Here is a 13868-nt window from a genome sequence, read left to right as displayed (position 1 = left end):
ATTCTTTATTAAACCCTATGAAGTAGTAACATTGCCCAGATCTCTAAATGTTTAATTTTTCCAGGATTCAGTCCTTGGAAGCCCTGACTTTCTAGGAAATCTTATCCACGCCTATGGCTATACATACCAACTCCCAAATTTACATTCAAACCCAGACTTCTCTGAGCTCCCAACGTTTGTGTCTGTTTTCTCCATGTCACCATTGACTATCTCGAAGTTACCACATCCAGCACCACTCTCTTTCTTCTCCCTCCCAGGTTTCTGTCCGAGCAATTAAATTCACATCTTTCCAATTATTCACAAACATCAGACTCACCCTTGACATCTCTCTTTTTCTCACACCCCACATGTAATGTATCAACAAATCCTGGCAACTCTTCCTTCGAAATATTTCCAGATTCTAATCGCCTCTCACCCTTCTACCAGCAACCCCCCTGAATTAAGCCATCTTCTGTGAAGTGTTACAACTACTGGCCTCCGTGGTTTTCCCCTCCAGCCTATTCTCCACACAGCAGCCAATGTGATTGTTTAAATTTCAGGTCATGACATGTTTTGTCTTCTGCTCAGTATTCCCTGTGGTTCCCTAAAGGCCTTACCATACATTAGGCCCCATATGATCTAGTCACCTGCCACCTCTCTGACTTCATTTCTTACCACTCTGCTTATTCCCCGTGCTCTTACCCTGAGTTTTGTGGTTATTCTTACCTCTCCAGAAAGCACTTCCCCTACCACCCTCATGTACCCTTCTCTCACTTCCTTCATATCTCTGCTCAAATGACGCTTTGTCAAGTAGCCCCTCCCTGACCACACTGTGCAAACAGTGCCTCCTCCCTAGGCACTCTTCATCCCTTTACCCTTATGTTTATAGTCCTTATCCTACTTTATCCTACTTTTTAATGGAAGTATTTTTCTTCATAAATAAATGTGTGTATATGTATTTACATATACATATGTAAATATGTATGTATATACATTTGCAGGAGTTGGCAAACTATGACCCAGGACAAAATTTAGCCCTGGCCTATTTCTATATAGCCACAAGCTAGGAAAGGTTTTTATTATTATTATTATTATTTAAGGGATGTAAAAGGGAAAAAAAGATAAATAAGCAAAAGAAATTGTATGTGTGGCCTGTAAAGCCTAAAATTAATTAATTTTTAATGAATTAATTAATTATCTGGCCCTTTATAGAAAAAGTTGCCAGTTCCTCTGTTAGTGTATTGTCGGTGTCCTCCCACTAGAATATAAACTTCTTGGGGCCAGGAATTTGTTTGGTTTACTGTCATATACCTAGCACATAGGACTGTGCCTGCTACAAAATAGATGCTAAACAAATATTTTTCATGAACAAATGAATAAATGAAATGAATGAAGATAATGAGCCTTAGCAAGGTCTGGTGACTTGTCTAGGGTCACACAAGAAGTTAGAAGATGAACCAGTATTCAAACCCAGATCCATCCGGTTCCACAGCTGAATCCTGCAGTCTAAAAGCTGCTTGCAGCAATGATATAATCATCCTTGTTTTCTATTCAAAAGATCCTCATTAGACTGTCTCTAACATGCTGTTGGATAAAGGATCCCGTGCATGCATGGAAGGAGAAAGAGACACTGTGTGTTGTAGAAAACCTTTAATAATTATACCATAATAATACATATCTGATATCAACCATATTCAATGTGCTCATATACATCATCTCTTCTTAACTTCACCAAATTTCTGTATAAAATTTAAGGCAGGTACCATATTCTCATTGCACATGTTATAAAACCGAGTTTCAGGGAGTTTAAAGGAATTGGTTGTCACAAGCAGTGAATAGCAGACACAGAATAATCCAGATCTATCGCTTTTAGTATGGACCTTTCCTTTCTACCAACCAACATATATCCCCACAACTCTACTGATGGACAGATGTGCTACCATGGATGGAGACTGATTTTAATAGAATGTCAGTCACACCTCAGTAACTTCTAAGAAACCCGAAATACTATATTTTACTTGGAATTCTATAATAGGTGAGAAAACTTCTTTAGCTACAAATGGCCAACTACCAATGGCCAGCAGCAGCAGGAAAGTCAGAACTTTGAAACTGTAGCAATGAGTGGGAGAATGGTCAGGCAGACCACACCTTGGGCTTTTATTGGTGTGACAATAACACAAAATTTTTAAAAATTTTTTTAATGTTTATTTTTTGAGAGAGCATGTACATGAGGGGGGAAGGGGCAGAGAGAAAGGGAGACACAGAATCCAAAGCAGGCTCCAGGCTCTGAGCTGTCAGCACAGAGCCTGTCGTGGGGCTCAAACTCATGAACCATGAGATCATGACCTGAGCCGAAGTCAGACACTTAACCATCTGAGCCACCCAGGCACCCCAATAGCACAATATTTTTGCACTGCCAAATCCATAACCATCTTAAAGAAGGAAGCCAAAAACTGACAATTATCATAGCTGATGCTAATACCCATGGCTGTCACCTCCTGGACTAGCTGCTCTATCTAATCAGCCATCCTCTGAGGCAGCTGACTTTACAACATAGAGTATTTGGCTGAGAAACTACATGTAATCCATGGCAGCCAAGGGTCAGCCTTACTAACTGCATGAATGCTGGTGGCTGTATGTTTTTATAAAGGAAGAGTTCACGACATCACACCCCGATGTTAACTTGAATCTGACAAGCAGCTGCATTCTGGTCAAGATTCCAGGTCAGAATGTTTGCAACAGTCCAATTTCAAATGGCTCTCTCTTGGCCCCAATAAGTTCCCTTACACTTCATTAGGCCATGTGTGGGTTTTTTTATTGTTGTTGTTTTGTTTTTTGTTTTTTGTTTTTCAGAATATGTAGCCTCTATAAACAGCAGCATCTGAGGCCATCATACTAAGTTTTGTCCGTTTCTCATCTCTCCACCCTATTCACTACAGTATGTCACAATTCTTAGGAAACTGTGAAGTTAAAATGAAGTGTCATTTTCAATGTTAGGATATACAGGGTTTTGGAAGTGATAGTTTTGATTATTAAATTAAGTCTAATAATTATAATCTTATAAAGTGCTTATTAGCTACAAAAAAATTATTTTAATGTTTTCTCCAAATAATATGGAGACTCAGGTAAGAAAAATCGGTAACCTAGGTAATAACTACAGATGAACCATACCTTGTGGCTCAACTTCAAACTTAAGTCTCTTTATAAAAGAAATTTCTCTATTTCATTTGGAAATAACATTTGTAATTGCAAAGAAGAAAATGAGGCAAGGTTCAAATAGTTTACCTAAGGAAAAAAAAGATGTTTGTTTTAACTTGAAGATTGTTAAATCAAAGTCATGTGTTATGTACCTTCTATGTACTAAATCTGATGTTTAGTGTAATGCTATGTTCTTAAAAGGTATCTGGATATTTACATGCAATATTCCAAGGAAAGTTTATATATGGAGAAGACATATTTGGGAACTCTACGTTTGTACTGTCTTGAACAGTAAAAAGTGCATCTTTCTGTTGTCAGACTTGAGAAGGAGATCCAAGATCTTGAAAAGGCTGAGCTGCAAATCTCAATCAATGAAGAGGCAATTTTGAAGAAACTGAAATCAATTGAGAGGACAACAGAAGACATAATAAGGGTGAGCATTAACATTTAAAACTATGAGTCCCTCCCAGAATGAGTCTACAAACAGTATATAATTCTTCAAACTATAGCCACATTTAGAATTTCTGTTTTAAACTGAACTGTTTTAATCATGGAGAACTCTTTTTCTTATAGTCTGTGAAGGTGGAAATGGAAGAAACATCAGAAGGTATGTTTTTGAGCAGTCTATTCTATGTCTAACTACATTTTTTAATAAACCCACAGAAACATTTCCCATTATTGTAAATATATTCTAAATGTATTTTGAATTAATATTAATTTTACAGAGTCAATTGAAGACATCTATGCTAATATCCCTGACCTTCCAAAATCCTATGTGCCTTCCAGATTAAGGAAGGAAAGAAATGAAGGAACAGAAGATGATGAACAGAATAGAAAAGGTACATGAAAAATCTGTATCCAAAGGCAGGTTCTCAAATTCAGATTTTATAATGTCAGATATTAACAACCTGCTGTTACATCTGATGCTTCAGGTTAAGCAACAGTCCATTTTATAAAGTTCCATGAGGTATCTGAGTCACTTGCATAGGTAGGGATAATGGAGTTATAGGGACAGAGAAGATAAAGGATTGAGAAAGACAAACTCTTAAAAGCAAAGCTCCCCTGCTCAAAAATATCTCTCCCCAAATATTCTATCTAGTAGGCAATCTCTTAGATTACTAAGATCCTTTATGAAAGTAAAAATATCCCTTGGGAAAGTTAGGCATTATTTACCCCCATGTGGAATGGTTTTCATAAAACTAATACTTCCAAGACTCCAGGAAAAATGAAAGCTTGTATGGGGCCAGAGAGGGAACCTTTGAATTTCAGACCAGAAAAGGAAGCTACACTCTATAAGCAGGTAGCAGTCATTCATTTAAATATTCAACAAATATTTAGTGACCACATACTACAGGGCAAGCTCAGTTCTTGCACTAGGAATACAGTAGTGAATAAAACAGCAAAAATCTCTGCCTTCTTGGAGCTGACATCCTAAAGGAGAAAACAGACCTAAAATTAAGTAAATAGATTAAAAATACCAAATTAGGCTGTGAAAATACTAAAGAATAAAACAGAGGTGGGGGACATGGAGAGTGGGAATGGGGAGGGTTGCAGTTTTAGTTGGGTAGCTGGGGGGAGCCAAGAACCACCGGGCTACCGAGGAGGTATGAAATCAAGATGGGTCCAAAAAGGAAAGTGGGAGGCCAGAGCAGAAGCCAAAGCACTGCCACATTGTAATTGGGCCCAGATTCCTAAGAGTTCTTAAAACTCCAGTCATGAGGAATTTGCCTGCGCCTTGAAGCAGGGCTCATCCACACAGTGCTCTCCAGTTCACTTGCTTCAGTTCAGCTTATATTGCTCTATTTTTTTCCTCCTACTTGAAAATTGGAATGAAAGAAACACAAAAAGAAGGCAGAAGGAGAAGCATGTGATTCTTGCCTTCCTCCTCCCTCTTCAATACCAGTTCTACATTTAAACAGCTTCCCTGCTGTGAAAACTTTAGAACACTCCTCTATGATTTCAGCAGGCTGCTGGCCCACACAGCAAGGATGTGACTTAATAAAATATACCGTGCTAGACCTTTTACCTGCTGTAATGCCTGGTGCAACCCATTCTTCCTAGCTAACAAAGAGGTCTGACTCCTCCCATTGGATAATGTAAGAGTGCGATCTGTCTTGTTGGATTTATTAGTTACAAAGAGGATATTTTTTGGTTTCCCAATGGAATCATCAGCTTCTCTTCTCCAACCAGCTTTTCAGTCCCATTTTTTCAGTAATTCCATACATCCTTACATAAAAACCTAGGTCATTACGGTGCTGGCCTTACACTGATTGACCTTATACAATCAATGAATAAAATCAAAAATTTTAAAAACAGACAACAGCATCTCACATGAAAGAATATCAAAGGGTATACTTAACATAAAAATACATTGTGAAAGCAGGCTACTGTATAAGAGAAAAAGTTAACTAAATCAAAGATCAAATTTCTCTCCTGACAGCTTTGTACGCCATGGAAATTAAAGTTGAAAAAGACTTGAAAACTGGAGAAAGTACAGTCCTGTCTTCTATACCTCTCCCATCAGATGACTTTAAAGGTACAGGAATAAAAGTTTACGACGACGGGCAGAAGTCAGTATATGCAGTAAGCTCTAATCATGGTGCAGCATACAATGGCACCGATGGCCTGGCACCAGTTGAGGTAGAGGAACTTTTAAGACAAGCCTCAGAGAGAAACTCTAAATCTCCAACAGAGTATCATGAGCCTGTATATGCCAATCCATTTTGCAGGCCTACAACTCCACAGAGGGAGAAGATAACTCCTGGACCAAATTTTCAAGAAAGGATAAAGATGAAAGCTAACGGACTAGGTAATGATATGAATGAATCTGTATACACTATGGACAATGGACTTTCAGAGGAGAGGGACAACAGCTTCAATCATATCAGCCCTGTTCGACCGATACCTCAACCCCGATCAATGACTCAACAAGCCAAGGAGATGCCCGACACCCTACAAAAGAGGCTGATGACTCCTTGGGAAGAATCAAATGTGATGCAGGACAAATATTCACCCTCTCCAAAGGCAAGAATGAGTCCCAGCGAAGCAATAGCTGGGAAGCCAAAATACCAGGATTCTTCTCCTGCTTCCCAGGAGGATGAGGAAGATATCAGATACAATATCGTTCATTCCTTGCCCTCTGACATGGCTGATACAGAACCCGTGACAATGATTTTCATGGGCTACCAGCAGGCAGAAGACAATGAAGAAGAAAAGAAGCTTCTGACAGGGTATGATGGGATCATCCATGCTGAGCTGGTTGTGATTGATGATGAGGAGGAGGAGGGTGAAGGAGAAGCTGAGAAACCATCCTACCATCCTGTAGCTCCCTACAGTCAGGTTTACCAGCCTGCCAAACCAACACCACTTCCTAGAAAGAGATCAGAAATTAATCCCTATGAAAACACAAACCACAAATCTCCCCACAAAAATTCCATATCCTGGAAAGAGCAAGAAGAAAGCTTAGGCAACCCGGTTCAACATTCTCCACTTGATGTTCAGATAGCTGGAGATGGGACCGAGGACCCGTCCTTAACAGGTAATGAAAATAACAAGGCTTGCCACTGCTGTTTAATCGTGTGACAATCTTCCTTTTGTGTTGTTAACAAGCCCTCTTGCTTTCAGCTTTTTTTGACCACCTCATAGAATAATACACACCAAGGGTTTTTTTCTTTTCTTTAATTAATAATGATCTGATTAAGTCACTTCAAAAGATAAAATGAAAAAAAAAAAAAAAACAGTTGTTGCCTTATTTGGATATTGCATTGATTGACCTTAGAAACTTGAAGTCTGTCTTCTGTCATAGTACGGTACTGCTTGTGAATGTATTTGGATTACTAATATACTGAATCATCTATATCATATCTTTTCCCACCAGAATCTGATGCCAGCTACTTGTTTGTGCCTGTTATTTAAACTTCCTACTTAAGTTAACAAGTTGTCTTAATTTTGCAAGAAAAAACAAGAAACAAATTGTATTCAGTGTGATATTTTATTACTTTGCTATATCTCATTTCCCTATGCTTTTATAGTTTAACTTTACTTCCTTAATTATTCTACATTTTAAAACAGAATGCCAATTTCTCTTGCATTATCTATAACATCTAACTTTCCATAGTCTTCCCTAACTTAGCAATTTTTTTTCTATTTTTTTCTATTTTCTATTTACACTTCTCGGTTTCTATAAAGTTTTATAGCTATCTATCTTTTTTAGCATTAAATGGAAAATTACACTTTTTTCTACAAAAGTGACAGCTCATCAATTTTAAATTCCTTGTTATCGCTTGAATATCATATTCTACTTCTCATTTATAAAAAAATAAATAAGATTCTGACAAAATTAATTATAATAGCTCTACTTAACCTTAGCTAAAGACCTAAGTCAAATTACTCAGACATATAGGTTCTGAATGTGTTAGTGGGATGATAATTTTAAATGTTTCTAGTGGAAAGATTCTCATTAAAAAGCAATAAATGTTAAGCTCCAGCTAATTCAGCAAACAGAACTTGATAATTCTATAGAAGTGTGGTAGTACTTGCACAAGTGAGGAAGTGTTCTTTTGCAACCCATAAGCTCAATTTTGGGTTGACAATAACACAAGCAAATGGGCCTCTTCCATTCTTTTAAGTAGTTAAATTAGGCATACCAACTGAAATTTTAATTATCTGAAGAATTTCTAACCTGTTGGTAAGTGTACACTTACCTTTCTAAATCAGAGCTGTGTGATACATCCCCACAATGAAAACCTGCTAAAACTAAAAGTTCCTTTCCATTTTGAGAATGAGTTTTGCTTGCTAATGAGATTTTGTGAATTAAATTCATTTTTAAAAGAACAACACAGTAGGGGTGCCTGGGTGGCTCAGTGGTTAAGCGTCCGACTTCGGCTCAAGTCATGATCTCTCAGTTTGTGAGTTTGAGCCCCATGTCAGGCTCTGTGCTGACAGCTCAGAGCCTGGAGCCTGCTTCTGATTCTGTGTCTCCCTCTCTTTCTGCCCCTCCCCTGCTAACAGTTTGTCTCTCTCTATCTCTCAATAATAAAAAAATGTTTAAAAAAATTTTAATATAAAAAAAAAGAACAACACAGTAGACTTAGAAGAGAAGGAACACATTGATTATGGTCAAGAATAGTGACATTCCCTACTATAAAATCTTCCATTTTTGCACTTGGATGTTAGCCACCTCCTCCTGAATACCCCTAATCCTTATTCCCTACCCATGTCAACACATTTACTCCACAGAAAAAGACAGGAAGTGACTAATGTTTCCAGACAACACTAATCATGCCACTGAACTAAAATAATGAAAACAGGAAGACCTTTTCCAGACAAAGTAACAATACAAAGTTCTGTACTATCAATCAAAGCCTATTATAAACAGAATGCTCCAAATTCCTTGCCTTCCATCATGATATTGTTTGACATTCCTGTTTTCCAATTCAGTGCATGGATTATAGAGCTGCTATATTTTTAACTGGGTTTTTTTAAATAAGAAAATCATATTGACATATGCTCTCACCCCCAGAAGGCATTCCCATACATAGGATATATAGCCACCTATGCAATTCAATTTCACAAACACCACATAGGTTGACCTTCTCCCCTAAAACTGCAAAAGTGCTTACTGAAATACTTGAAAATCCATCATTTCAGTCAATTCCTTTACTTATGGTATAGGTCACCTACTAAATATAAATATTCTTGGAAAGCCTAATAGTTAAGAATTATTAGTCTCTTTTTTCTTAGTGTAAGTGTTGTTATCAGAGCCTTATCTAAGAGCAATTTTGAATTAGGAAAAGAGCACAAAGGAGTAAGAAAGAGGGGAGAAAGTGAAGATCCAAATGTCTCAGTCAAAACTTTTGAACGGGTGAAGTCATGACAAGAAAATTCAGCAAAGTCCATTGGCTAATGTAAATATAAAATGGTCATGTTCTAAAGTATAGCTTAATGTCACACACATCCACCAGTGCGCTTTTACTGGGACTCCTCTACTATTCCCACCAATTAGGCAGCTGGCTTTCTTTGATAGTCCTTGCCAACCTCTTCTTGTACTCCTAGATCTAGTCACCCCTCTTAGATATGTCAGCATCACTTCAGGATGATAGAGGTAGGGGACCTCAGCTCCAAGGGATTCACATGCTACTGGTGTCAAAATTGCCAACCTGTGGCAATCATTAGGAAGCAAGGAATGCTGAGTGTAAGGAGGCAAGCTCTCTTCCACCACGTTCAACCAGCCAAAACTATATGTCTGAATTGCTGTGGGGAGAGCAAGTAAAGATCAGAAAAGAGCAGAAAGGAGGAATAAAAAGGGGAGCTGAGGGCCCAGATTTTTTTTACCTGCTACACCTTCCTATTGTCAACATGCTCCAGCCCTACACATCCACTTGAAACACCATCTACTTGCCATAGGCCACAAGAAAAAATAGCAGTTACAATCTAGAATTCTTTTTTTTACCCCTAAAGAAATGGGACAGTGAGCTACTGGATTACCTCACTCCTGAGGATGTGCACATCCAGGATGTCTTTCAAGAACTTCACTGAATGTCCATAGCACCAAGGCTGTGCCTGATTTACTGAATCTCAAGTTGAGGAGTAATTGTAAAGAGGAAGACTTTGTCCCTGCCTTAAAAGATACCTTTAAAAAGTCCCTTAAAATGGACTTTTCCCCTGCTCTCTTTTTTTGGTATGGCCAAGGCAGAGGTCCATAAAATCCAAGAGTAGAAAATATAAAGCCTTGCTTTCTGCCTTCAGTTCACTTCCTGCTCTTGAAGTACAGGCATCTCCTTAGGCTTGACCATCCAACATCTCCCAGCAATAGAGACCATCCTCTTGGCTACAGAGCAAAGGTAATTCTCTCAGCTAGCCCTAAATTCAAGGAAATATTCTTGACCCTGACACTAGAAATGATCATTCTCCTTAAGGTTCCATGGGAAATAATGCTCCTTGACTTCATTTAAATGAAAACATTTCATATAAGTAGAATAACAATAAAAATTATCATAGTCTTTTTACATTATTGGATCCCCCATCACTTCTCATATTTGTAAAAAAAGAGCTCCTTAGAGATGGGGTCATTTCATTGTTAATAGACAACTAATATATGACCGGAAAATGAGACACATGTCTTCCCTGTTATATTTTTTTCATTAAATAAAATCTTGCAATCAGTTAAAGAGCTGGCTCTTGGGCCATATTACACATGAATATAATGATCAGTGCCTTGAAAGCATCTTTCAATTTTTGGAATATGACTGAGGCAGTATACTTTAAAGTCCTAAATATTAAGGACATGATACCAGAACATCAGAGCAGCGTTGTGAATTCTAAATCTACATTTAACAAAATGGTTTCTACTTCATATTTATTATTAGCAATGGAATATGCTCAAAAGGTATACTGTCATTTGAAAGTATATCTTTTTTAAGTTTATTTTGAGAGAGAGAGTCCAAGTGGGAGAGGGGCAGAGAGAGAGGCAGAGAGAGAGAGAATCCCAAGTGGACTACGCATTGTCAGTGCAGAACCCAATGCAGGGCTCCAACTCTTGAACCATGAGATCATGACCCAAGCCAAAGTCAGACACTTAATGAACTGATCCATACAGGTGCCCCAAAAGTATACTTATAACATATCTCGACAAAGATATAATTTTATAATTATTCCAACTCTTAATTAGTGGTTCACATTTTTTCACTCACAAGAAATTTGTTTTTGTCATTCTATATCCAAGAATGGAGCCCCTTGGGATAACCAACTTTGATGACCTAAAAGATAACTCAATCATGAATTAAAGTCATGTTTTTAGTTTTAGTAGTGCATAGCTCAGAAATATGACAAAACATAGTCACTGACATATAGGAATTTATCTAAGGCTAATAGTGAAATTGTGCACTAATCCTGTATTTACTCAACTTATGCTGTGTTTGCCTTACTAATTTTTCTAATCTTTATAGAAATAGGTTCCTTCTAGTTCTGAGCCTGTTTCAGTCCTAAGTTAACCATAGCTTATTATTTCTACTATCTTTTTGTGCTACTAAAACAATGCTCACATTATTGGATAAAATCATCTGAGGTATGTTTCAAACTTTCCTGCATTCTATGAAATGGTCATCTAGAGTGAAAACTAAAGCTTTTTTTATAACTGTTTTTTTTTTTCAATTTTCAGCTTTAAGGATGAGAATGGCAAAACTGGGGAAAAAAGTTATCTGAGAGGTGTATCATCTACCCAAACATCCTTTGGAGAAGAACCTAAGAAACATTTGCCAACTTCCCTTCTGGATATTTTGTTTCTTTTTCCTGAGACTCAAAAAAAGTATAATTATAGCCATAGTAAGCCATGTGGATAAGCAGTAATTATTATTTGTGAAAAATTCCAAAACAGCTAGGGAGAACAAACGCTTAACTTTTCCAGTTACTTGACACAATTCGTTGGGGGTGGGGGGAAAAACCAGCATATTTTTATTGTATTGATACCAAAGCATTTCTAATAAGAGTGTGTTAAATTTAAGAATAAAGTTATTTAAAATAGCCTATGTTCTTTTAACTGACATGGTAATTTTGCTAATACAAAAATTGAAAGATCATAGGAAGCCACTACACCTCATCACAGAATTATTCATCTACAGCTCTAACAAATAAGCATGATATCCCAAGTCAACAAGGCATTAAGACATTCTTCTCCTAAGGACCAGTTGATTTGGTAGAGACTTCAAATTCTTCGCATCCATCCCAAAGGTGCATACAATAATCATCCTCATATTTTGGGACTAGATTTGTAGTATCTTGATAGTCCTCATCACTTTGCATATGATAACTGACATGTTCATTCTTCTTGAAATATTACCTTTTCTTTCATTCAGTTCAGTGTGAACTGCATGGTGCAATGACTGATTATGACCTAAGACTACTGGATGGAGGACTTCACATGTTCTCAAAGAATATAAATCTAGTCTAATGTTTGACCAATTTTTGTATACATGTTAGAATCCTAATATTAAAACTTGATAAGAATGTGTACAGTATGTCATTTCTAAGTATTCTTGCCAAGATGTTAAATCCTAATTTGAAGAAGAATATTCCTATGCCAATTCTCTCCTACTCTGCCTTATTGTACTGCCCTCCACCTAACGCTCTCAAAATCCATCCTCACACATCTTCCCTGGATCATACCAGTGCATTTTACTCAGGTCCTGCAAGTCCTTCAGTGACTAGTCTGTTTCCTCTCAGAGCAGAAACTGAATTTCTCTTTTGAGGCTATGATGAGACCTTATCTTGGTTACTGGTGTGGAAGTAATGAGAGGTAAAAGAAGCAGATCCTAATGAGGACAAGCTTAAACCTGCCAAACATCAACCTCAGATGGATTGTTTGCAAGGGCAGTTGTTCTATAGCAGGAGACAGCTCCTCTCCTGGAGGAGACTGGGATCTGGGAAATCTGGAGGTTCAAATTTCAGAGACACTTCAACACAAACACCCTATCCAATGGTCCCATTCCTTCCCTCCCATGGCTCTGAGTTTAGCATAAGTGACTTGTCACATCTGCACATTCTTTTGTAGGTCTGCCATCCTTGTGACTAAAGCATTGATTTTTTTTGTTTGATTATTTGCACACAAGTGTTTATTAGAACACTGCCTGGCACCTAGTAAGTGATCAATAAAGAATGAATTAACTAATGGTTCAGAAAGGAAGAGATGTAGTCTGCAAGGAGGGACTGTGTAATACCAGCTGGCCTCAGGCAACATGAGCCAGAATCTGGCCGCAGATCTCTGGCCCCTTCCCAAAGGGCATGGGCCAGTGTTGGTGCATAGAAGTGGCCCAGCATGGCCAGAGGATACAGAAGGCTGGAGCTGGTCTTTTACCTATGGGTGAAGCTGAAGCTGCTGTGGAATTGGTTGCCAGGTGGGCAGAGGGGCCTGAGTACAAAGCTGAAGCTGGTCAGTCCAGGCAGCTGAGGTGAGGCTGTGCTATCCCACACACCAATCCACTGACTCCTGTGTTCAGTGAAAAGGAAGGAAAACTGAAAAATGCGAGTGAGGTGCCTTGCACTATTGCCTCGCAGCAGCCCTCCAGCACCCTCTATTGGCAAACCTAACATTGCGTCAACTGGCAAAGGAGAGATGTTTACAGGGCCAGGATCATAAAGCGGGGCATAAGATGGATTTGGAGATGAAGCATTAAATGGTGAAGATAAAGACGAAGCCTCAGGGCTCCTGGGTGGCTCAGTTGGTTGAACATCTGACCCTTGGTTTCAGTTCAGGTCATGATCTCCTGGTTGGTAGGATCAAGACCCATGTCGGGCTCTGTCCTGACAGTGCAGAGCCTGCTTGGGATTCTCTCCCTCTCCCTCTGCCCCTCCCCTGTCCTCTTTCTTTCTCTTTCAACATAAACTTTAAAATAAAAGATGAAGCATTACACTAACACGGCCCATCCATTTTTCTTTTATCTTTTTCTTTTTTCCCCCCTTTTTTCTAAGTAGGCTTCATGGCCAGTGTGGGGCCCAAGCCCAATGTGGAGCTTAAACTCATGACCTGAGCTGAGATCAAGAGTCAGGTGTTTAACCAACGGAGCTACCCAAGGCACCCTATTCCACCCATTTTTCTACTCAGCTTCCAGATTTATCCTTACACATACATTTGAACATTTAAGAAACCAAAAAACAACTGTTTCCATCTAATAAGATGCAACAATCCTTTATACAAA

At 38.4% G+C, this 13868-nt stretch overlaps 1 protein-coding gene and 1 long non-coding RNA gene across 6 annotated transcripts in view; one reads left to right on the top strand and one right to left on the bottom strand.

Moving 5' to 3' along the window:
• Nucleotides 1–13868, top strand: part of PALMD (palmdelphin) — a 75783-nt gene that overhangs the window by 39041 nt on the left and 22874 nt on the right. Inside the window, exons 4-8 of one of the 2 annotated variants that reach the window (XR_007154553.1) lie at nt 3496–3610; nt 3751–3784; nt 3903–4016; nt 5618–6715; nt 11336–11666. Coding sequence is in view for 1 of the 2 variants with exons in the window: in XM_047869440.1 (XP_047725396.1) it covers nt 3496–3610; nt 3751–3784; nt 3903–4016; nt 5618–6715; nt 11336–11379 (1405 nt within the window). In the remaining variant the exon portion in view is untranslated. Of the gene's footprint in view, nt 1–3495; nt 3611–3750; nt 3785–3902; nt 4017–5617; nt 6716–11335; nt 11703–13868 lie in introns of those variants that run through there. The other variant, XM_047869440.1, reaches the window with a different exon arrangement.
• The window catches only part of LOC125172030 (uncharacterized), a 41489-nt gene that overhangs the window by 19587 nt on the left and 8034 nt on the right, over nt 1–13868 (bottom strand). For 2 of the 4 annotated variants that reach the window (XR_007154559.1, XR_007154556.1), the window contains exon 3: nt 3277–3571. The exons of the other annotated variants lie outside the window; for them this stretch is intronic. This is a non-coding gene — a long non-coding RNA (uncharacterized LOC125172030). Of the gene's footprint in view, nt 1–3276; nt 3572–13868 lie in introns of those variants that run through there. 4 annotated transcript variants of the gene reach the window in all.

The sequence above is a fragment of the Prionailurus viverrinus genome, chromosome C1 (assembly GCF_022837055.1).
Source record: "Prionailurus viverrinus isolate Anna chromosome C1, UM_Priviv_1.0, whole genome shotgun sequence".
NCBI classification, from domain to species: domain Eukaryota; kingdom Metazoa; phylum Chordata; class Mammalia; order Carnivora; family Felidae; genus Prionailurus; species Prionailurus viverrinus.
The sequence above is the reverse complement of the archived record's forward strand: the minus strand, read 5'-3'. Positions and strand labels throughout refer to the sequence as shown.